We start from the raw sequence: 24,490 nt of genomic DNA on the forward strand, positions 1-24,490 counted from the left end.
ACCATCTCTTCTGCACTGCCACAGTTTCATCTCTATCATAAATCCTGTCCATATACATGTGGATTTATTTTCGTGCTATGTCTTTTGTATCATCCTTTCCTTTGTCAATACCATACTGCCTTATAAACTATAGGTTTATAATAAGTCTTGATATCTGGTAGAGCAAGTTCTCTTACCTGCTAAGAGTATCTTGCTCATTCTTGGCGCTTAACATTTAAAATTTTGGAACCAGCTTACTTAGTTTTTAAAGAAAAATCTGTTGAAATCTGTCATTTACCTATGGCTACAGGGTTACTTGCCTTGCAGGACTTTATTTTTATCAAAGAAGTTTATCAACCTTTTTCTTTACAGATTCTAGGATTTATGTCATAAGATTAAAATTCCAGTTTAGGTTTTAAAATTCTCTATTCTTTTTTTTTTAATTTTTTAATGTTTTATTCATTCTTGAGAGAGGGAGAGAGTGGGGGAGGGGCAGAGAGAGAGGGAGATACAGAATCCAAAGCAGGCTCCAGGCTCTGAGCTGTCAGCACAGAGCCTGATGTGTGGCTTGATCTCATGGATCATGAGATCATGACCTGAGCTGAAGTCAGATGCTCAAACGACTGAGCCACCCAGGTGCCCCTAAAATTCTCTGTTCTATCATTTAATGATTTCCTTATTGATTAAAATCCAAAAATTTTAATTTTTGATCCACCTGGAATTTATATTATAATAAAGTATGGATGTAGGCATCGAACTTTCTTTTTTTTCAAGACGGCTAACCTATGATCGCAGTAACAATGATTGAACAATATGTCTTTACCTACTGATATTAAATGCCACCATTATCATAAATAAAATTCCTGTAAGTATTTGTTCTTTTCTTGGAATGTCTCTTTTGTTTCATTAGCTGTTTATAATATCATTGTTCCATAGGAATATCATGTTAGCCACAAATGCAAGCCACATTTAATTTAAAATATCCTAGTAGCCTCATTAAAAAACGTAAAAAAAAAAGATGTGAAATTATTTTTAGTAATATATTTTATTTAATCTACTATAGCCATTGTATTATTTCAACATGAAATCAATATATAAAAGCAATTACATTTACATTCTTTTTTTTCATATAAAGTCTTCAACATGTGGTGTATATTTTATTCTTACAACACCTGTCAGGTGGGATTAGCCATATTTCAAGTGTATGGAGCCACATGTGGCTAGTGGCTACCTTGTTAGACAGCTGACGTCAATATTTTTGTTCAGGCAGGTTTAATGTAGCCTTAGCTTTTTGGCTAATTTAGTCCTCCTCATAAGGTCTGGCCCTTCTAGGTTCGGTTCAATGAGACATCTTCATTCATTGGTTGGAACTTCAGCATCTTTTAGCTCGGTGTGACTTTGGGAATTGTTTGGCTTACTGATATGAGGCATTTTTGTGTTTATTATTCTTTACATATTTTGCAATTTTGGCTTGGGTTTTCTCTTTGACCAATTGTTTCAGAGATTTTTTAAAATTTTGAGATGGTGGAGTTTTGGAATTTTATCTTTCAGTTTTCTGGTTCTATTATTACTTTTTAGTTACATTGCATTATAAATAAAGTTATTTATACTATACTTTTTGAAAATTATTGAAGTGTTCTTTGTAGCCTAATAAAGTCACTGTGGTTATACCATTAACTTCTGTAAACAAGGTGTTACTCACTTTTTAGAGTATAAATTGTTGATTGATTTTGAGTAAATGTTAACAATTTGAGCGTTCAAAATAAATTTAAATTTATAAAAATGCAATGTATGTGTATGCATAAGTGCATATGTGTGTGTGTGTGTTTATTTTGGATGCCAGTGTAAGATTTCATCTTAAAATGAGATTTAGTGCAAAGAAGGGTGTGAAAGCCACTAGCCTAGATGACCTCAAAGGTCATCTAGAATGTGTGAAACGTGAACATAAATTTCTGAAGACCTTAGTTGACCCCTGAGTGGAGATGATATCAAAGGGTACTTAAAATATCTTTGTCTCACTTTCCATTCCTGTTCGTTTTTCCCCTCTATACAATTTGCTAATTAAAAAAATCTAGATTACACAGACCCAAGCCAAATATTACACCAGTCTGTTATCAACAAGTGAGAGCACATTAAACAGTTTTTAATTGGTCTTAGGAAAAGCAAAGGTGAAGTGAAAATTTAATTCCCCCAGCCCTTTGTTCAAAAGGCATTTTTCCATCTGCATTGTAAGGAACACATTTTAATTAGCTTGATTTTCACTGTTTGGCCATGCATTTGTGATCTTTGTTCACACTTTGGGAACGAACATTTTGATGAAAGAAATTAGACAATACTGGAAATCTTGTCTGAGCAGAACAAATTGAAATTATCAATTACGTTGCAGGATGACTGGCACGCTGCATCTGGGGAGAGAAGAAAAAAAATGCCTTTCCCTAACATGCGCCTGTCCAGCCCGGCACAGTTTTGCCCTGCACAGGGACAGCACGTTTTAGAGTGGAAAGTGCTTTAGTGCCAGGCAGTTTTGGGTTCAAATCCTGCCTCTGACCCTTTATAGTAGGTCACTTAATTCCCCTGATCCTCAATTGCTTCATCTGTTAAACAGGATAATAACATCCTCCTTGTAGCCTCACAGAATGGAAAGAAATGAATAGTGTGAAAATGCCTGGCATGCAATAGGGGCTCAGAGCATAACCAAGAGGAGCATTTCAAAGGAAGGGTCTGTGGCTGGGCTGAATACTTGTGGGGTTCCCAACTGTTTTCTATTGAGAAGAAAGAAGTGGGCAGGGCTGGGGATGCGGCACCTTATGCTGCTGGTGGTGGTGGTGGAGGCAAGGTTCTTCCTAGACCTCCTTCTCAGTTTCTCTGGGACAGCAAACAACCAGCGCCTTTTGCAAAGAAGTCCATTCAGGACTCTGATGTGTAGTTATGAAGCCCCAAGAGTCCATGCTTGCCCTGTGCATTTTGTGGGGGCAGCTTTAAGGCCACGGAGGTCATTTAGCTAAGCGCAGTGCACTAATAAGGAGATGAGTTAGCATTTTTTTTTTTTAACTCCCTGAGACAGGGTCAAAATCAAATATTCCCTGTGACCCTCACACCATGTGCCCAGGTTTGGGTTGAGAAAACACCAACCCCGTGTCTCTATGTGCATTATTCAGGAGTTCTTTCTATAGCACCCATTGTGCTCCCAGAATTTCCTCCCTGTTAGGAGTGCAGGCCCAGGGTTTGATAGATCCGGGCTAATTTTCAAGTTTCTCACTCACTCTTTTATCTTTTTGGGGAAGTATCTATGTGGCCACTGCAGTTTCTTCATCTTTAAAATCATCACACCGCAGGGTGGTTCCTGAGATTCTTCAAGGCTGTTTTTAGCACAGGGCCTCAGCTAGTCCCTTGGGATGGACACATAAATGGGATCTATTTTCTTCCTTCCAGGCAGTGGTTCTCCACCTGGGAGGATTTTGTCCCCCTAAAGGACATTTGGTGACGTCTGGAGGCATTTTGGCTATCACTGTTGGGGGGCGGGCATGTAGGAGCTAAACACCCCACAGTTCACAGGACAGCCTTCTCCTCCTCCGCATCCATTACCTATGATTTACCTATGATTTTGGAATTAAGAGCTGAAATGGGTCCATTAGAGGTTTTCCTCTCTCTGAAGAGAGGGAAAATGTCCTGATCCTTAATGCCATTTTTACACTGTGTCTCTGTTGGGGTGGCCTTGGTGTCTTGGTCGCAGGTCCCTCAAAAGGACGCGCCTCCCATGTGGGGCATCCTGGAGGAGTGTGACATTCTCACATACACCTGCTCCCAGTTAAAGACTTCGCGAGGGCCCCGCAGTGCGGAGGAGCACAACTGAGGGGCGGGGGTCGCGTTCCTCCGGTCTCTCCGCAGCAAGGGAGGCTCTGGAGAAAGGCAGGGCTTTTAGGGAGGTCCTGGTAGCTTCCTTGGGGCTCACTTCGTGAGGCAGCTGGGAACACCCCGGGCGTCGGAAGATAGGGCACCAAGGAGGCAACTGCTTGCTGGCTCCCCCAGGGCGGCAGGCCAGGGACGCGGGCACCTGGGTCCCGCCGCTCCCAAGCTGGCGGTGGCACAGAGTCTGAAGGGACATTAGGGCAGGGAGGGGAAGTTCGTCGTCGCCAGCCTCAGCCCTGGACTGCAAGTCCGGGAACGCACTCCAGCTTCCCCGCGGCCGCGCCTCTCCGGAATGCGCTTCGGGACAGGAAGCGACCGCTGCCCCGGCGGTGGCCGCGTGGGCGGTGGGGCCACTCGTTGCCCTGTGCTCCGGGGCCAAGATCTGGTTTGGGGACCACGACTGCGTGCTGAGTCAAACCCCGCTGCCGGGCTGGGTCTGCAGCGGGGCCCCGGAGCACAGTGCGCGAAAGTTAATGATTAATCGCTGACCACTCCTCCCCCCGCAGCTCTGGAGAGGGTGCTGCAGGGGGGTGGGTTGGGGCCCGCAACGGCAGGGAGCCCGGAGCCGGGGCAGGGGACTCCCTGGCGGGGCGCGCCGAGCGGGGGCAGCGAGGGGAAGGGCGGGCGCTGGGGGTGCCGCGGAAGTCACTCCCCGCGGGGAGAGTACGACCTCCTTCCTCCTCTCTCCCCGCCTGGCTCGTACACACACACACACACACACACACACACACACCAAACTCCACCCCCAGGCGCCTCCCGGGCCCCTGCTAGGTTGGGCTGCTCCAGGAAGTTTCCATGAAAGCACCAGAAGTACTAAGTTACTCTTTCCAGGTGAGCGCGGATGAGAAAGCGCTGGGCCGGCCCTGGTGACTTGCAGCCCAGAGCTCTGGGCTCTGCTGGCAGGAAGAAGGCAAGCTGAGGAGGTCTTTGGACCCGGTGGCGTGGCTTTCACCCTCATGGCTTCGCACAGGGGCCCCAGCAGTGACTGCTCCTATGTCATCGATCACACCCACGTCCCCGAGTTCGAGGTGGCCACCTGGATCAAAATCACCCTCATCCTGGTGTACCTGGCCATCTTCGTGGTGGGCATTCTGGGGAATAGTGTCACCATTCGGGTCACCCAGGTGCTGCAGAAGAAAGGTTACTTGCAGAAGGAGGTGACGGATCACATGGTGAGCCTGGCTTGCTCGGACATCTTGGTCTTCCTCGTCGGCATGCCCATGGAGTTCTACAGCATCATCTGGAACCCCCTGACCACGCCCAGCTACGCCGCGTCCTGTAAGATTCACACTTTCCTCTTCGAGGCCTGCAGCTATGCCACGCTGCTGCACGTGCTGACGCTCAGCTTTGAGCGCTACGTTGCCATCTGCCACCCCTTCAGGTACAAGGCCGTGTCGGGGCCCTGCCAGGTGAAGCTGCTGATTGGCTTCGTCTGGGTCACCTCCGCCCTGGTGGCGTTGCCTCTGCTTTTTGCCATGGGAGTCGAGTACCCCCTGGTGACCGTGCCCAATCACCGGGGTCTCTCGTGCAACGTCTCCCGCACGCGGCACCACGAGCGGCCGGAGACCTCCAACATGTCCATCTGTACCAACCTTTCCAACCGCTGGACTGTCTTCCAGTCCAGCATCTTCGGCGCCTTCATCATCTACCTCTTGGTCCTGGTCTCTGTGGCGTTCATGTGCTGGAACATGATGCAGGTGCTTCTGAGGAGCAGCCAGGGCACGCTGGCCGGGAAGGGACGGCGGCCGCAGTTGAACAAGTCGGAGAGCGAGGAGAGCAAGACAGCCAGGAGGCAGACCATTATCTTCCTGAGTGAGTCCTGGGGGGGAGGGGGAGGGGATAACCAGGGAGCTGGCCTCCCCCTCCCCACCCCCCATTCCCTGTGCTCCTCTTAGCCGGTCGTCCTGCCTTGAGGGTGTACACCTCCCTTTGCTGGGGCTGAAGAGGCATTGCTCTGAACCTCTGCATGCTTCTTTCCTGTGTTTTGGGGACTTGGGTAACGGAGAAAAGAACCCTAGACCAGGAGCCGGAGTCTGCGTATGTTTCAGGACAGCAGCTCTGTGACTCTGGCAAGTCACAGAATACCTGGAGTAAAGCGGAGTTAAACATACTGAGAAGTGTGATGGTCAAATTAGGTAATGTGGGAGAGGTGAAAGTCCTCTGAGAAGGATCAAGGTCTGTGGAGATAAAAGGGGGCATTCTTATCTAGCTTTCTTTACCCTGGAGAACCTTCCTCAGGCAATTGGATTTTGTTCCCATTTTTCTCCTCCTTGGGAGAAGCAGGCTGCCAGAAACACACACTCTCCAGGCTGCAGTTACATTCCCCTGGAGAGATCTACCCAAGTCTTAAGAAACTGGAGCTTTCAGACACACGGTCCTCAGGGTACTTCTCAAGTTTCCGTTGTGTTGGCTCTATACCTTTATCAGAACAGAGAAACGTGGCAGGTATGGCCAGCCTGTTTGATCCAGAAAATCTGGTGTCACAGGTTCCTGGGACTTGATTGATCATCCCAAATACTCAATTCCATTGCAGAGAAAGCTGTTTGCTTTCCAAACTTTTGTTGTGGTGCAAATATTTAAAGCCAGGTCCTTCTGTGTGTCAGGAAAGAAGGAAGGAGCCCTTTCTAATGTGGCATGAGGAAAAGGAATAAATCATGGCACTGTTTGTTTTGGTGTGGGAAACCTGAGTAACAGGTTCAAGGGCCAGGGGGTTGACATGGAAGAAAATGTGAAGGCACTTGAGAAGGGATGGAAAGAACCTGGTCTTGTCCCAGCCCTGCCTCTGGCTTCTGCTGTGTCTGTACAGCAGACTTGACTTTTCTGTTCTGTGTAAAATGAGAGGAAGAACTTGCAATTTTTGGATGCCTACTCTGCATCAGGGGCTGTGCTAGGTGGTTTATATTTCCATTTCCTAGAGGAGGAATTTGAGTCTAGGAGAGAGAAGATCTAATTCAAATAAGCATAGCTCCTACATTGTGACCTTGCTTCCCAGGGCTGGGAAATGAGTGGTTCCCAGTGGCTTACACAGGCTCATGTTGAAGTGAAAATGAAACAAAAAAGGACTTTGAAAAGGAAGGTGCTACCTAGATTAGGTTGGTGGTGTTGCTGCCTCCTAGGGCCAGCCTCTGGAAGTTGGAGTAAGGAGTCTGTGGCAGGTGTTGACATCTGGGGACTTGGGAAGGACACCCAACCCAACTCAATCTCTCACCCACCTCCTGCTTCCCAGAGTATTCCAGGAAGGAATGGATATTAGATTGGCTTGAATATCCATTGAAAGGCTAGTTCTCTCTTCCCTGGTGTACCCTTAGGCATATCTTAAACTTTTAGCAGTAATTTATACTATAGTGTGAATGAATCCCTCCCCCCCTTTTTTTTCTGAGTAAAGTGCACTACCTCCTGGTCTAATTTAGGAATTAAGGCTTCATTTGACCAAGGAAAAATAATTTATTTATCTTTGTTCTCTGTTGGGCCAATCTCTGTATTTTTTTTTGTTATCATTTCTCTGAATAGTGGGTAATTTTTGTATTTATCCCAATGGGTATTGTTCCAAGTTGAAGTCAGTCTTCATTTTGTAGCATCAAATTGGAATACCACAGACTTATACTTGGAGATGAATAGGACCTTGGGGATCCTCTCCTCCAGTTAGCAATTGCCTGTGATGACTTTGTTCTCACTGCTGCTCTCATTCTTTCCTTCCACTTCTCTCTTTCTTTCTTAAAACAACTATGTATTCATCGCCCACTGCTTTCCCAGGCAGAAAGATTGTTGACTGGCAATCAGGTGCTCAATGTGCGATCATGTCTTGGGGGAATTTACCGTTTGTATTAGCTCATTTCCTTTGCAGTGGGTTTTCAAAGCAGTTCTTGCAAATGTCCCTCTCTCCCAATGAATTTCAAAGAGCTTTTAAAAATAGGAACCTCGCTAATGAACTCAAGTTAGGAAATAAATTAATGGAGTGAAGAGGAAGAAATCACGGCCTGCCTCCATCAGATTAATACAATGCAATTTACTTTGTGGGTGTCATAAAACTTAGGCTTTGGGGCATTTTTAACCCAGAACAACTGAATATATAAGTTGTTTACAAATCGCTGAATTTAGTATAGTGATTTAGCTGTCTTTTTAGCATTTCAGTTAACAGATGTATCAAATTAAAACAAATATTTGCTCATTTCAAACATATTTTGCATTTAATGTGAAATGTAAATGACGACATAGCACAAGATGTCTTTGGAGCTCTTGAGGCAATAAAAAAAACAATTAAAGATTTTCCCCCCTCATTGTTAAAAATGCTAACTTCTGCATAACGGAAGCGAAATTCATAAATCTACCCGAGATGAGGAAGTCTATGTAGAAAATATTAATTTTCCTTTCTGCCTCTTTTGCTATTGTGCCTCATTCTGGTTGAGGTTCTCAGCTGGGTGAATCATGAAAACAAATTGGGAAATCAGGGAAAGAAAGAGATGCAGGGCCGCCTCCTGGCTCTCAAGCAGTTAGCAGGAGAAAACAATAGTAATCTGAAAGTGAACATTCCGGGAAACGTGCGTGTCTCTTGCCTCTTGTCAGCCCAGCGAGAAATCAGTACCAGATAAATTTCCATTTGCAAGGGTATGGCTGATATGGCCATGGTAATACTTGGTGATGCCAGAACAGACGTTGTTGGCCTGGAGAAGAGAAACTGCTGCGTTATTTATTCCTTGGATGTTAAGGATATGCAAAATAAACCTTCCTTTCAAAACATTTTCCCAGACCTTCCATTTTATCTTTCTGAACTCTCACTTGGAGTTATCCGCACCACATGTGGCATCTGGGTCCACAGACACCCATGTTTGTGTCTGTGGCACATGAGGCTTGCTGTCCAAATGTCACCTGCTCAAAGTGGAACCACAGAGTAGTTTAAAAGAAGTATAGTCTTAATTAGTAACTTTCAAGAGCGTTAAGTGGTAGAGACTAGGTTATAGTTACCTCTGAGAGATCTGTAGGCAGTGATTGGCTTTCAACTGTGATCATGAAACCAAAAAGCTTTACAGAGAATCAGGAAATTACAAAATTCAGGAAACCTCATACAAAATTCAGAACTCTGAAATGATTATACTTCTTTGCATTCCGATTTCTTCTGAGTGACAGAAAGGGGAGTTAAATGTAGGGGCAGGAACTGCAATACCAACGTGGGTAGCTTATAGGAGACTATCTTGAATATGGACATCACCCAGTCAAGTGCATCTGGGCGGAAAAAAGATTAAGAGTTGCTGCTGTAGGGGCGCCTGAGTGGCTCAGTTGGTTAAGCTTCCGACGTCAGCTCAGATCATGATGTCCCGGTCCGTGAGTTCGAGCCCCACGTCAGGCTCTGTGCTGACAGCTCAGAGCCTGAAGCCTGCTTCGGATTCTGTGTCTCCCTCTCTGTCCCTACCCTGCTCGTGCCTCTCTCTCTCTCTTTCAAAAGTAAGTAAACATTAGAAAGAAAAAGCGTTGCTGTTGTAATGGAGTGCTCTAAAAAGAAGGTTGATGTGTATTTAGATATGTGTGGGTTGAGAGAAGGAGGTAAGAATCATGTCCTCTGGGTTTTAGACCCCAGATTTGGAGGTCAAGTCATGTCTCCTGTGTGTGCAAGTCAGAAAGTGGGGCAGGGGTGGGAGCTGAGATGGTGGCAGTGGGTCCTCTTCATCTGAGGACGGTGAGGACCTAAAAAGAACTATTAAAATTAGCTCCTTTTTTTTTAATATATATATTTTTAACATTTTATTTATTTTTGAGACAGGGAGAAACAGAGCATGAATGGGGAAGGGGCAGAGAGAGGGAGACACAGAATCTGAAACAGGCTCCAGGCTCTGAGCTGTCAGCACAGAGCCCGACGCAGGGCTCGAACTCACGGACCACGAGATCATGACCTGAGCCGAAGTCGGCCACTTAACCGACTGAGCCACCCAGGCACCCCAAAATTAGCTCCTTAAAACTGAGTCCAAAATTTCATGTGGAAACAGGTTTGATTGGGACTTCCATCGTGAAAAACAAAGGCGAAAATCATGAAAAGAAATTTGTCTCCTATTTTATAAAACATAGCTTATAATTATATGTTAATTCTCAGAATAATTTGCCAGAATGTGGCTTTTTTGAGGGCCTGATTTTCCTGACAAAGTTCTGTGATAGCCTTTGTGTTTGATTTTCTCAGCAAGATGGTAAAGAGGGCTTTCTCCCAAGGGCGTCTCCTAATTCTTTGCTATTTAAATCACCCTCACTGAAGCACCTCTCCTTGGCATCTTTCTTGTCAGTTTTCCATTCTGTCAGGACTAACTGGTCTATGTGGCCAGACCTTCCTTTGTCATTGACTCACCATGTGATTCATGTGTTTCTTCAGCTCCTTTGTCACTGACTTCATGAAATTTTGCACCTCGTGTGCAGACCATACCCCAAAATATAATTGAAAAATCAACCCCTATACACCAATGTGTATCAACTGATTACATGGAAAATGTTTCTGAGATGCGAAACAAATTTTATTTATTTATTTATTTATTTATGAGATCATGGCCTGAGCCGAAGTCAGATGCTTAACCGACTGAGCCACACAGGTGTGGCCCCAAACAAATTTTAACTACAGCTGTCCCTTGAATAACACAGGCATGAACTGAGAGGGTCTATTTCTATGTGGATTTTTTTCAGTAATTACGGTACAGTACTGTAAGTGTATTTTCTCTTCCTTATGATTTTATTTGTTAGTTTAGAGAGAGGTGGGGGGAGGGGCAGCAGGGGAGAGAGAGAATCCCAAGCAGGCTCCATGATCAGCACAGAGCCCGACTCAGGGCTTGATCCCACAACCCTGGGATCATGACCTGAGTTGAAATCAAGAGTCAGATGCTCAACCAATTGAGACACCCAGGTGCCCTCCCCTCCATCTTATGATTTTCTTTTCTTTTAAAAAATTTTTTTAATGTTTATTTTTGAGAGAGAGAGAGAGAGAGAGAGAGAGAGAGAGAGAGAAGGACAGAGCGTGAGCAGGGGAGGGGCAGAGAGAGAGGGAGACACAGAATCTGAAGCAGGCTCCAGGCTCTGAGCTGTCAGCTCAGAGTCCGATGTGGGACTGGAACTCATGAACTGTGAGATCATGACCTGAGCTGAAGTTGGACGCTTAACCAACTAAGCCACCCAGGTGCCCCATGATTTTCTTAATAGTGTTTTCTTTTCTCTAGCTTACTTTATTGTAAGAATATAGTATGTAATACATATAACATACAAGATATGTGTCAATCAAGTGTTTGTTATTGGTAAGGCTTCTGGTCAAAAGTAGGCTATTAATTCAGTTTCTGGGCAGTCAAAAGTTAAATGCAGATTTCTGACTGGGTGGGGGTTGGTGCCCCTAACCTCTGTACTGTACAGGAGTCAACTGTAGTTGCTTTTTCTTGACTAGTTTAAAAACTGATCTTACAATCACGTTTATATCATTAATTTTCTTATCAAAGGCTATTTCTTTGCTGTGAAGCCCTGTGCCAGTGCAGTCTCGCAGGGAAATATCACGAAAATTAACTTAGTGACTTTTCAGATGTGAGATATTATTTTGGCTCCAATATTTGGATATTTCAGGAAAACGTTTTGCCTCAAGTGTTCAGGTTACCCCCTCTATTCTAGAAGGGAATTTATTGGTGTAGATGTGACTGTAATAAATAGTATTTCATGTGTGTTTTTCTATTTGTGATATCTGTCATAAATTGCAAGTGTCCTGTGATCATCCTGGCAGACAAATATAATAATGCTCCTTTATTTTTATAATCAGGCTGTCTCAAAGATTTCATTTCTCCGTTGGAGAGATGCATAGTTCCCATGGAAGGGGACATTGGAATCTCAGTCCTTATTCATTAGCGTGCCGGTTCATCCGTCTTAGTTGCACGCCTCATGGGGGCTGCCACAGTGTAATAAGGCAGCAGAAGCCTCAACTGAGCAAAGTGTTCAGCTTATTAATGCTAAAACCACTCAGAATAAAAGCCATTTGTGAGTGGAAACAGCACAGAGGAAGAATATTGAATTAGGAATCAAGGATCCCCATTCTGCCCCAATAGACCAGGTCCCCCGATCACGTGGATGACACTGTCATCTCTCACTGCCTTTTCCTTCTGTCCACCTCCCCTGCCGTGCTGCAACCCTGGGCCAATGCAACGAACTCCCCACCCCTACTCCTTGCTTTCTTTGCCCTGGAAGGAAGAGTGCTCATCATTGCTGCTGAAAGTTCCTGCAAATAGACAAGTGTTCAGCCTCACCTGGGCCCCCTGTTTGGTGAGCACCTTCCTTGGCAAGTGCCTTCGAGAGGCATGAGCTTCTGGAATGCCTCTCCTATCTTGTTTCCAGCACATGTGCTTTCCAGATGAGAGACCTAGAATTGGTGCGTCATGGCTGGAAGAATATCTGCATCGACTCTGGCCCTTGTCCGAGCGGCTGTTATTCATTGCACAGCCACTGGGATCTCGCTGACACCCCCCTCCCCAACCCCATTAAATTCAGACCTCTGAACGGCTTCCCATGGCTCTTATGCCAAGGATCAGAATCCTTAACATGAGGCCCCTCATGGGCAGCCGCCTCTCCACCTTTACAGAGGACAGTTTTCCCCTTATATTTGTAGGTGTGGGTGTTGTGACAAAATACAACAGGCTGAGTGGCTTAAGCAGTAGATATTTATTTTGTCACAGCTCTGGAAGCTTAGAAATCTGAGATCAAGGTGCTGGTAGGGTTGCTTTCTGGTGAGACTTCTTTGGTTTGCAAATAGCCACCTTCTCACTGTGTCCTCACTTGGCTTTTCCTGTGTGCATGCAAAGAGAGAGAAAGAGAGAGTCCTCTGGTTTCTCTTCTTATAAAGGCACCAGTTGTCTTGGATTAGGGGTCCACCCTTATGACCTCATTGAGCTTGATTACCTCCCTGAAGGCCTCATTTCCATATACAGTCACAGTGGGGGTTAGGGATTCCACATATGTATTTTAGGGGGTACATGTTTCAGTCCATAACATCCCTTAATCGCTCCACCCCAGTGGGCTCTCTTCAGTTCCTCAGACAGATCACAGTCATGCTCTTTCCTACCACCTGGCCTCAAAGTTAATGTCTTTAGACCGGCCCCCAGGAAGCTTGGCCCATCCTCCCTGACTTGACTAACCCTTCAAATAAGACTCATAGTCATAGTGTTACTTTTATTTTTCTTCTTCACTTTCTTTTTTTCTAATTTTTCTTTTACAATTTGCTCTATGAGATTATTCATTTGACGTCTGTCTGCCTTCTCATTTCTTGAGGGCATATGAGCGCTTCCTAATTTTGCTCAACACTGCACCTCCATCCCAGCATAGTGCCCATTCCCCGTCTCCCCCCCCTCCCCCCCCCACAGCACATGTTCAATGGGTGTTGGTTGACTGAATACATAAATGAGCAAGCCTCGCCTTGGAATTGGGAAACAGTGTCCTGTTTTCCCTTGGGCAGGTGCTCCTATAGAAGTGTATCACACTGCACAATACATTTGGTCAGTCTGAAGTGAAAGATACTCTCTTTGAAAGGAATACAATTCCTCCCAGGCTTCCAGAAAGTCAGGCCATCATGGAGGACACGTAAAATTTTCTCTCCCCTGAGCAAAGAAATAGTCTGTTAATCAGCCCCTGAGTATCAGCTTTCACCATATGTACCTGCCAGAAGTAACCATGAAATGAAAGTGATTAGGGTGATGTTTAACAGTCCTTGTTAAACCCTGTTTAACAAGATGTTAATGCAGTGAGACAGCTCTCAAAATTATCTCTTGGCAGGCCCTTTCACCACCTGTTCAGAAGGGGGTTCTCAGGATAAAGGGGAAGAGGGTGCAGTGGGGGTAATATTTTAAAAATAATTCAACCCATATGTTTTCTCTTTACTCTTAAATTGCATGCACTTGTAGCCATCCGCCCCCTGTCTGAGCCATGAGCCTTCTCCCCCAAGGGGGACAAAAAGCAGGAACTGCCTGGTACAGAGGTATTGTTGATCAGCGTTCAGTCTGGAAGCCGGATTGCTTGACCTCTTTCACCCTTTGCAACGGGTGCAAAGGGGCTGCTGAAATATGTAGCTCTTCCTTTAATGTATCATCAGCTTGGCCTGGTGTGCTGATTAGCCACCACACAGCCACTGCCAGGGAAGACCTTAGCTAAGGGCTCGAAATTCCTCCTTGGAAGCCATTGGAGAATATTAAGGAGTAAGGCAGTAGAGTGAAATCTGTGGTGCCGCTGGTGGGGTGACAGCATGTCTTGCACGGCACTTCGAGTCAACACGTAGGCCCAGACATGTTCCCAGATTGAAAAAGAGGAAACCCTTTCGTTGGGCCACAGTCCTGGTAGAGCCGCTGTCACCAGTGAGTTCTTCCTGCTGGCAGCCAGACCTCTGGCTCTTGGTGTTGGCCAGTCTTGCTGCTGTCGCAGACCTCCACAGCCAGAGACCCACTCTCCTTCTGCCCGGCTCCTCACATCGTCCTGGCACAGAGGCCCCTACTGCTCAGCATTGCTTCGGCTCCAGTTGGGAGGCAGCTCCAGGCTGCTGAGCAAGGCCACGGAAGCTCCAACTATCTCTATGGTGGGTGGCCTGCCTGTTCTTCACCAACAATCTCAAGTCCTCGCTTCTTCCGTGAAGCCTCCTGCGCTGATCTTCCTACAAATGATGAGCCATGTTAGACATTTCTCAGAGTGGGGCATAGATGTGGTCACCCGACTCTCCTTGGAGCTCCATGAGACCAGGGATGTTGCACACTCCTATTTTTTCAACCTTCCCTATGAGGCTGAGGCTGGGGACACGGTGGCTATACATTGTTTTGTAGGTTTAGAGAATGAAATCCCCGGACACTGGCTGCTGCTCCGGAGAAGAGGGAAGCCACGTAAACTGTGATACTCAGGGAGGCGCTTTGACTTTATCTGCCTTTTCCCTCTCCTTCCCTGGGGTGGGCAGAAATCGCAGATGGCTCCAGAAGTTCCTAGACCTGGAGTACACACACTTGCCCCACTTACTCAGTTGAGGTGGCACCATGAAGGGATTTTGCAGAAGTAAAGGAGGTCTCAGATTGGTTCACCTTAAAGTAGGGAGATTTTCCTTATGGGCTTAGTCAAGTCACGTGACCCTTTAAATCTGGGTCTAGAGATCAGAGACAGGAAAAGTCAGAGATTTAAAGCAGAGGAAGGGTTTGATGAGCAAGAAATTCTCCACACTGGCTTTGGAGTTTGAGGGGACCCCTGGCAGGGAATGTAGGTGGCCCAGAGGATCTGAGAGCCAGCATGGCAATGGGGACCTGAATGAGCTCAGGTGGATTTCCCCCAAGAGCCTCTAGAAAAGAACTAGCCTGGCCAGTAACTTGAGACCCTGAGCAGAGATCCCAGGCATACCATGTCTGGAGTTCTGATCTACAGAACTCTGAGATAATAGATTTGTTTTAAGCCACTAAATTTGTATTAATGTATTATGTAACAGTCAACAAACAACACATTCCCTGAACTCTGATAGAGGGGCTCCAAGGTAAACATATGTCCTGCCTTAGTTATTTCTTTCTAGAAAGGCCCAGTCTCTAGAAGCTTATGTTTGATAAGTCTCACCTTCCAAGAACTGCACCCTTGGCCCAAGCATTCATTGATTCACTTCCCATTGATAGACCCTCTGTGAAGCACTCTGTGAATGGAAGTTTACCAAGCTCCAGGGCACCATAGAATTTTCACTAGGCTTTTAGATTCTTATTTGGGGAATTGAGAATGTATAGGTTTGAGTCCCACCAGCTAGATTTTTGGAATCTTGGATACCTTGGTTCTCAAAGAGGAAGACTGTAGTGGATTGATCTAATTACCATCCTTTGGGTAGCTCTTTTTCCCCCTAGGCTGGCACTTAGTAGGTGCTGAATAAATGTTTGGTGAATCAATGAGTTTCTGGGCAGCTTTGCTGCTTCCTGGAGCCTTCCTCACTGGAGGAGAGAATGCCTACATACTTGGTCATTTAGCTCCAAATGGGTTTTGGGGGAGAAAGCCAACCCCATTGTTGAAGGCAAGTCTGAATAAGAGAGATGTCTCAGGCTGACAAACTTTACCATTTTCTGACATTAGAGTTACTGCCAATTGAAAAACTTGACAACATTTCCTGTTTGTATTTCCTGTGTTAAAGAGCCATTCTAGTAGCCAGAGGCTTTTTAGATACCTCATCACACTGCTTTACACATCTCAAGGGTGGCTGGGTACTTGGAGAGCAGTGGCGTTACCAGAATCTGACAGATGGGGATCAGGAGGCAAGGGTACAGTGTCAGATTGCTGTTGTACTTGTTAAATGTCTAACTGGCTATGAAACCCGAGGCATGCAGAAATGGGAGTCAGGCCCAGTTGGGAGCAATGAGTTTCATTGAACTTGTAGAGAAAAGCCATCTTCTTTTTCTAGTAAGGGGGGAAAAACATCCAAATTACCTTAGAAATAAAACACTATCCATGGGATGTTTGGGCAGAGCTGAAGTCATTTGGTCGTTGAGTTTATGTATTATTATTCTTTGGAGGACACGATAAACTCAGCAGAAACAAAGCTTTCTGGGAAATTTATGGGTTTACTTTTTATATGCTGCAATTCTGAAGGATTAAATATCGTGTGGAAATGACAGCTGCGTATTTTGTTTATTTAAAGGATAGCTGATGGGTTGTCACTGTTTCTCAAGTTCAAGTTGTCTCTACAGGGGAGGCAAATGGGAGGCCTTGGTGATTGAAGGTTGTTTTCCAGAGGATAAAGGAAACGTACACAGAAGCAGGCTGTTTTCCTTCTTGGACTTGGGGTTTCCTCACTACCGAATCAATTGAAAGACCTACTTCCTCTGGGAAGCCTTCCTGGACTGACTTGCCCCTATCAGGTCTCTGAATTTCATTTTGGTGGTTTATTCAAGTATTTATGAAAGCCTAAGATGTGCATGATATCCTTTGGACCGCAGAGATCAAGGTACTGATTACCCCCTTCAAGGAACTTAGTATTTCTGTAGTTGGAGCATCAGGGTGTAGAGGTAGAGCCTTATAGAAGGAAGCCTAAAAATACCCTTGGTGAAGGGGGGTGGGTAGTGGCTATTTATCAAGTAAGCTGGTTCCGGAATTTTTAATAGGGTAATTAATTGGACTTCACTCACTCCAGAGATATTGTCTATGATTCTGATATTCACAGCATGGTGTATGGATTTGCAGCATCAACATCACCTGGGAAATTGTAGAATAAACTGAGTTTTGGGCCCACCCCATACCGATTGAATTTCAATCTGTATTGTAAGCAGGACCCTGTGATTGCTCCGCACATTGAAAGTATGAGAGGCCCTCGTCTATGATGCTTGAAGGGGATTCTTTAACTCAAAAGGAACAGAGAAGGATGAGCTGAGAATGGCTAACCTCACCATTTGTAATAACAACTATGAACAATTTGCAGTGTAGTTGTGACTGGTAGGAATTTGCTGCAGGACACTTGGCTGCCAGAAACTTCACATTGTTTTTAAAAAGAAACTTAATGGGGTGCCTGGGTGGCTCAGTCGGTTAAGCATCAGACTTCGGCTCAGGTCATAATCTCACGGTTCATGTGTTCGAGTCTGCGGGGCTCTGTGCTGACAGCTCAGATCCTGGAGCCTGCTTCAGATTCTGTGTCTTCTTCTCTCTCTGCCCTTCCCCTGCTCACGCTCTCTCTCTGTCTGTCTCTCTCTCAACAATAAATAAACATAAAAAATTTAAAAAAAAAAAAAGGAAAGTTAAATCTGGCTCCTAGCCTCCATTGTAGAATAGTGAAAATTCAATCTCAGGAAAGTGTGGGGAAGGCTTCCCCTTCCTCATGGGCTATGAAGATTCAAGGATTCTGCTTCCAAGGCTGCACCAAGTACGGGGACTGGCCAGCCTGTATATCACATCACCATCATAAGGGTAGAACTATATGCACTTTTCAGAATTGCTGAAGGTCATCACCCATTGAGATTTGAGCTGGGATCTCACTCCAAAGTGCATGCTGTTTCCCTGAGCAGAAAGATGGGCTCTTAAAAGAAGATGTATTCCAGCTGGGGGACTTTTTATGGGCAGTGAGGGATGGGAAGAAAGAAACCACAATGCCAAGTCTGAGGTACATTTGTCTTGCTTTTAGGCTAGCCGGCAGCTTTTGAATATCCTTCTTGTGTTTGGAGGATTTCCCTCTCTTTGAGTCCTGCTTCCCAAAGGTGGTGGTCAGAAACTTGCTTTCCCAGCATCCCTTGCAGCTAGGGTGCAGCACGTGGCCTGGGCCACATCGGTCAGCTGCCCTGGCATGAGATGCTCCTTTGTAAGAGAGTGATGGGAAGGAGCAGCAACCATATGGAGTCTCCTTGGGGACAGGGCCAGTGTGTGACAAAGTGATATTGAGAGCAAGGTTGCTTTTAGAGAGAGCAAAGACAAAAGAAATAAGGGTAGCATCCCAGGCCAGGAGTTGGCAGTGTCTCTGTGGAAAGGTCTCCACTGGCATCTTGGTGGGATAGCCTGATGTGATTGTTGGTTGCATACCCAATTCTCTGGCCCTCCCAGGGCTTATGTAAAACAACAACAACAACAACAACAAACAACAACAACAACAATAACAATAATAACAACAAGAACAACAAAAAACCCCAATGACTTCATTTCCAGTTTAAACTGGAATGAGCTTTGTTGTTTGCACTAAGAACTCTGCATGTCCAGATTATAGGTAATAGAACAATTGGATCGCAGTGGGGGGCCCAAAGGGGAGCAGTGAATAGTGAATCTAGATTGGAAAGTAGGTGGGGTCAAATAGGAAGGAAGTTGATAGCTAGTGAAAAGGATTCATGCTACGTAGTAGAAGCAGTGGGGAGCCACAGAAGGCTTTAGAGAAGAGGAGTGGCAGGAGGAGGTACAAGAAGACTGACGCAGCCATGGTGTGTGTTGCAGGCAGGGGAGGCGATGTGAGGGGTGTGGGTATGGAAGTGGTCCTTGTGCTGTGTGTTCTAATGATGGTGAATGGACAGGTTTGCCCCTGAAGCATTATGAGGGGTGGTAGTTGTGAACTGTGCTACACATTAGAATCACGTGTGGTGTTAAACCATGTCCCTCAAAACCTTTGGGGATGGGTCCCCGGGCATTTGTATTATATCAGCTCTGTAGGTGATTCCCGTGTGGGGCCAGGACTGAGAGCTGGGGATGAGGGGTTTGGAAAAGCAGGCTGGGCCTAGAGACCTCCACTTTGGTGGCTGCACTAAGGTTCTTTGGCTGCAAGCCACAAAACCTGATTCTGATTCTTCTTGAAGGAAAAAGGAGTTTTGTGGAAGTGTAAGGAGTAGTTCACAGAGCCAGAAGAAGGGGTAAAGAACCAGACTGTTCAGGGATCCAGGGGAAAGAAGTTCGTGGACAGCCTGCTCAGGCTCCACCATCACAGAGAGACTAGCTTCAGGCATCCTCCTGTGTCTTGTCGCTGCATCCAAGGTCAGATTCCCACAGGTGACTCTTCCTAGACTGGCCAGGGTTTCGCTGTGCTCCCTGGAGAACAGCGTGGTGGGCAGTGCCAGCAAGACTGCATGCGATGAGAGGCGTGGTCCCCACAGGAAAGCCAGTGACAGAGACAGGTGCAGAAAACAGACCCCCTCTGCAGGGCCTCATGAAGCTCGGTGATTAGCATCATCATAGTGGCGTTTCTTCACTCCCTATAGACTTCCTGAACTCTGTTCTTGTGGGTTATCTCTCTGTACCTCCTCTTGCCCCTTGTTGAGTCTTTAGGGATGTTTCCCAAGGCCCAGGTCATCTTAGTGTGTGAGCCAGCTGGAGGGACAGCCCAGAGACTAGCAGCAGAGCCTCTGTGTTCCTAAATGTGGCTGCTGGGAGGCTGGTTAATACCAAATCCATGCGGCATGCTTCCTGCCTGGGAACCTGACTCATTCACCCAGGTTGCTGACCAGGTATTAGATTGTGGTTTGTCGTCACCACAAAATCAGTTTCTATCTGAACCTCGACCTGGAAAACAAAGGTCTCTGGTGGTGTCTCCAGGTCACCTGTGCCCTCTGCTTCCTCGGGGAATTTCCCAATTATGTCTGAATACCAGGCCAGCCTTAAGCCAGGCTCCTTGTTTCAGATGTAAAATCCCACCTTTGATGTCAAGTGTATTTCCCATGCAAAGTAGGGAGTAAGACAGGCGCATTCATTGCCTTCTGGAAATTCAAAGCAGTATGTAAGAAAGAAAAAAGCCACTTGTGAGGAATTTGGTTTAGAAAATGTTTTAGTTTCAGGTTGTAATGCTGATTATTCTTTGATTTTTAGATCAGCTAGATTCCATTACCAGGCCAGTTGCTGTTTTCTATCCCAGCAAGTTGAGAAGCAAGGAGGCTGCCCTCCCAGGCACAGTCTCACGGTCTGTCCCTGTGGTGGTGGTTCCAGGGTGGGCGAGCACCCTGAGCCCTCTCTGGGGAGTCGGACATGTGCTGTATAGAGAGAGCAGGTGGCAGGAGGAAGGCGCCCGTGGCCCTCACAGTCAGAGGATGGGGCCGTAAGTGCTCAAGTACTCTATCTTGAGTTGTGTGATGATGGCAAGAGTGGTGTGTTGGTTTCCCATGGCTCCTGTGACCAAGTGCCACAAACCTGGTGGCTTAAAACAGCAGAAATGTGTGCTCTCACAGTTCTGGATGCCAGAAGTCTGAAATCTGTTTTACCAGGCTAAAACAAAGGTGCCTACAGGCCGTTCGACCTCTGGAGACTGGGAGGGAGAGACCCTCCCTTGGCCCTCCAAGTGTTTGGTTGTTGCTGACCTCCTTGTCTGTGGCCGCCTCACTCCAGTCTTCAGGGCCAGAATCTTCACGTTGTTTTCTCCTCTGCATGGGTCGTCTCTCTCTCTTTCTTTCCTTCTCCCATGGGTACATCTGAGGAATTATGGCCCATGCTCTTAATTCAGGATAATCTCTCTGGCTCAAGATCCTTAGCTTAATCACATGTGTGAAGATGTTTTTCTTTATCAGGTAACACAGACTCTAGGGATTAGGATGTGGCTTTCTGGGGGACCTTTCTCAGTCTACTACAGGAGGCAAAGGGTTGCAGAAAGTGTAAATTGAACGTGGTATGTGATCATAGTCTCCTGAGCCATGAAGAAATGCTGTGGGACATGACAAAAGAACTATGTTCCGATCCCCTTTCCATCACTTACAAGTGGGTGTGACCTTAGGCAAAGTGGCTCAGAACTTCAATTGCATCATCCATAGGTTGGACAGACTCTGACCTCAAAGGTTGATTTGAGTTTCAGTGGGAAGCATGTGGAGGCCTCCAGGGCATAGCCTGGCATGAGGTAGGTCCTCAGTAAAATAGAGTGACCTTGTTGTAGTGCAGAAAGAATTCTGGTTGAGGACGTGAAAGAACTTTCTTTTAGTTCTTGCTAGCCTGCTGGTGTTATCTTCTTCAGTGCATCTCAGCTTTTCTCTTTGAGGAAGCCTGAAGGGGGTGAAAGGGGTGAACTTGAGGAGTTTGTCTGAAGAGTCTCCACAGAAATAACCCAAAAGGGGGATCTGGGTTCTAGTCTTCACTCCATGGAGTAGAAAATCTGTGAAGTCACCTCTTCACTGTAAAGATGCGTGGACATTTGCGTTTCATTCCACTATAGAGCATTGCCGGATGCAATGTAAAAATGTTTTCAGTTCCCTTCCACAGAATAAATGTGGCAGCCAAGGAAAAGTGACTCTTGATGGCTTTGAGGAGCTTCTGGAACATTCTCAGGTGGCCCTAGCTGTGTGTTCATCCCAGCTGGAGAGGTTTAGGCTCAGAAGCTCCCTACACTTAAGAAATTGTTTGCCTTTGACCTTTACTCCATGGTAAGTTACTGGAAGAACACGAGCAGCTTCAGGCCCTGGCAGCCCATTCTGGGTGGGAGCTGTTGATGAATGAATGTGCTGATGTTTTCTTCACGCACCTGTAAGGCCAGGGCATTATTGGCCGTGGCAATCAATATATCAAAATGAATTTTTGGAAGAGTGTCATCAAGCTGAGCTTTATTTCCAAAAACATGAAAAAAAACTCTGCCCTGGGGAGGGAAAGATGACTTTCATTGTGAAATAAACAAAGTTGATGGCTTAGACATTACTTACGTCGCGCTACTTGATCTGAGATGTAGGCTGTGTGGTAACCAATTGTTCCCAGAATCCACATTCCCGACACCCATTAAAACTCGCAGCACTGAAATCATGTTCTCTCCATTTCGCCCATTCTAATAATAATAATGAGAACGTTAAAATGACATTTTGAATTTATATTGCACTTGTCTGCATGGCGCTCTGAGCACTTTCCAGACAGTGTCTCATCAATCCTTATCACAAAATGGTGGGATGTTGGTAGCAGGTAACATTTACAATTATATTCAACTTAGTAAAGAGCCCCCTGGGCTGGAAGGAATTCTGGTGATAGGGGATAATGCTGCCTTGTGGGTAGAGAAGAGGTGGAAACTCTGAGTGCAGGTTTGGCTCTCTGCTTTACACATCTCTCCTGGCCTCACTTCTATCTGTCAAATGGGATAATACCCCACATCCCTCAGCAGTGTGATGTGGATGCTTGTGTGTGCTAATCCTGTTAGCTAACTTTGTGGTCTTTTGAGTACTCGCTTTGTACCAGGTGTTCCTTTTTTTTTTTTTTTTTTTTTTTTAAAGAAGTCTTCAGGCCCAATGTGATGGTCAATGAGGGTCTTAAACTCATAACCCTGCGATCACGACCTGAGCAAAGTTCAAGAGACTGACACTCAACTAACTATCACCCAGGAGCCGCTATGTGCCAGGTTTTGTAAGAGCCCTTTGTATACTCATTGAATTTTCACAAAGACCCTGTGAGGTGGCTATAATAATTTACTCTACAGAAAAAGCAACTTGAAATGCAGGGAGGTTAAGGAACCTGCCTAAGGTCACACAGCAATTAAGGGGCAGAGGTGGGTTTGACCCTGGGAGACAGGCCCCAGAGCCTGTGGTGTTCCCACTTCCTTAAGAGTTCTTTGGGAGCGGCTGGGTGGCTTAGCCTGTTAAGCATCAGACTCTTGATTTTGGCTCAGGTCATGATCTCGCAGTTGGTGGGATGGAACCCCGCATGGGGCTCTGTGCTGACAGCACGGAGTCTGCTTGGGATTCTCTCTCTCCTCTCTCTGCCCCTCCCCTGCTCATGTTCTCTCTCTCTCTCAAAACAAACAAACAAACAGACTGTAAAACAAAGTTGCATGGGCTTTTATACTGCAAACAGTACACAGTTGCACATGGGTACACTTGCACACACAGCAAATGGAACTTTCACCGGACAGTATTCACCCACCTTTGACAATGTGAAACACAGTTTGGTATTTTCTATTCATTTCGTTAATAAAAATGCCAGCCTGAGCCACTAAACTGATTTTATGGTCACGGGTAAGACTTGAGCCACACTTCGAAAAGCTTTGCACTATACCCTACACCTGGTGCATGCTCGTGGAAACAAGCTCGGGAAGGGAGACGTGTGGTGTGTGGTAGGGGGCGTGGGGGCTCAGAGAAGGCCAGAAAGCATGAGGGGTGGCCCCAGCGCTGCTCCCACAGCATCGCCTCCGGGGATGACCGTTTTGTGTCTGCAGGAGTGTACCTGGGCCTGTGGGTGGGTGGGCGTGAGCAGGGGCCACCTCACTGTCGTCTCCTGCCTTGCACTGTAAGGGTCTTTAGTGTCTTCTCAGCCTGTGTGCCTGGGCTTCAGCTCGAAATTAAACCGAGGTCTTCACGGAGAGCCAGTATGTGCTGGGCCCGTACTTCTCAGGCTCTGTCTGGGAGGGGTCCTGACTTGAAAGGAAATTGCAAGCCCTCAGGAAGGCAGACAGACAGGGGAAGGGAGAACCAGAGGCAGCTGAGAGGTGAGGGGAGCCAGAGAGCCTCGGATTCAAGTCCTGCTTGGCTTCTCCTAGTAATGAGACCTTGGATGACACGCTTGCCTTTTCAGAGCCTCTCTCCTCTGGCTACAATCGAAATTTGAGTGAGAGAACAGGGAAGTGTTTGGTAGCGCATAAAGTGTTAGGAGGAGGGGAGCAGCCTTTGTCACAAGCGGTATTGCCACATACTGAGAACCTGGTATGTGGCAGGAGTAGGGAATGGGCATGCTGTAATAGTCCGTGAAGGCTTCTTGGAGGAGGCAGCATTTGAGCTGAATCTGAAGGAGCATTTTCAGTTTCTGGCCAGAAGGATCGTGGCTGCACTCGAGGGGTGGACAGAGATACGCCAGGTCCGACCAGTCGTGTTTGATTCATGCTTATGTCTAATCAGATCATAACTCCGACTCAAGCAAGAGGATCCTGGGCTCCTTCTGGAGTTCTACGTGCCCTCTTGGCCCGAGGTCACTAGCACACAACCACGTAATTTGCTGAGGCCAGGGTTCAGCGAACCCATGGGCAAGATCTGTTTTTTGTAGTTCATGACCTATAATATAAGCCTGAATTTTACATTTTTAAAGAACTGTAGGGAAAAATAAGGAGGAATGTGTGACAGCAACTATGTGGCCCTATAAAGGCTAAAATATGTACCACCTGGCCCTTTAAAGAAGTTGGCCAACTTGTGCCTTAGGCCCCAAAGTGCATGATCGTTGTTTTATGTTGAAGGCCTTACTTAGTTCTGAATCACCGTTTACTCATTCTTCCTGT

At 46.2% G+C, this 24,490-nt stretch overlaps 1 protein-coding gene across 1 annotated transcript in view; it reads left to right on the plus strand.

Annotated features, from left to right (window-relative positions):
• The first annotated feature begins 4,158 nt into the window (after positions 1–4,158).
• Positions 4,159–24,490, plus strand: part of GPR39 (G protein-coupled receptor 39) — a 192,470-nt gene continuing 172,138 nt past the window's right edge. Inside the window, exon 1 of the mRNA XM_015072071.3 lies at positions 4,159–5,700. Coding sequence (XP_014927557.3) covers positions 4,845–5,700 — 856 coding nt within the window. The 5' untranslated portion in view covers positions 4,159–4,844. The remainder of the gene's footprint in view (positions 5,701–24,490) is intronic.

Source organism: Acinonyx jubatus, chromosome C1 (genome assembly GCF_027475565.1).
Source record: "Acinonyx jubatus isolate Ajub_Pintada_27869175 chromosome C1, VMU_Ajub_asm_v1.0, whole genome shotgun sequence".
Taxonomy (NCBI): Eukaryota; Metazoa; Chordata; class Mammalia; order Carnivora; family Felidae; genus Acinonyx; species Acinonyx jubatus.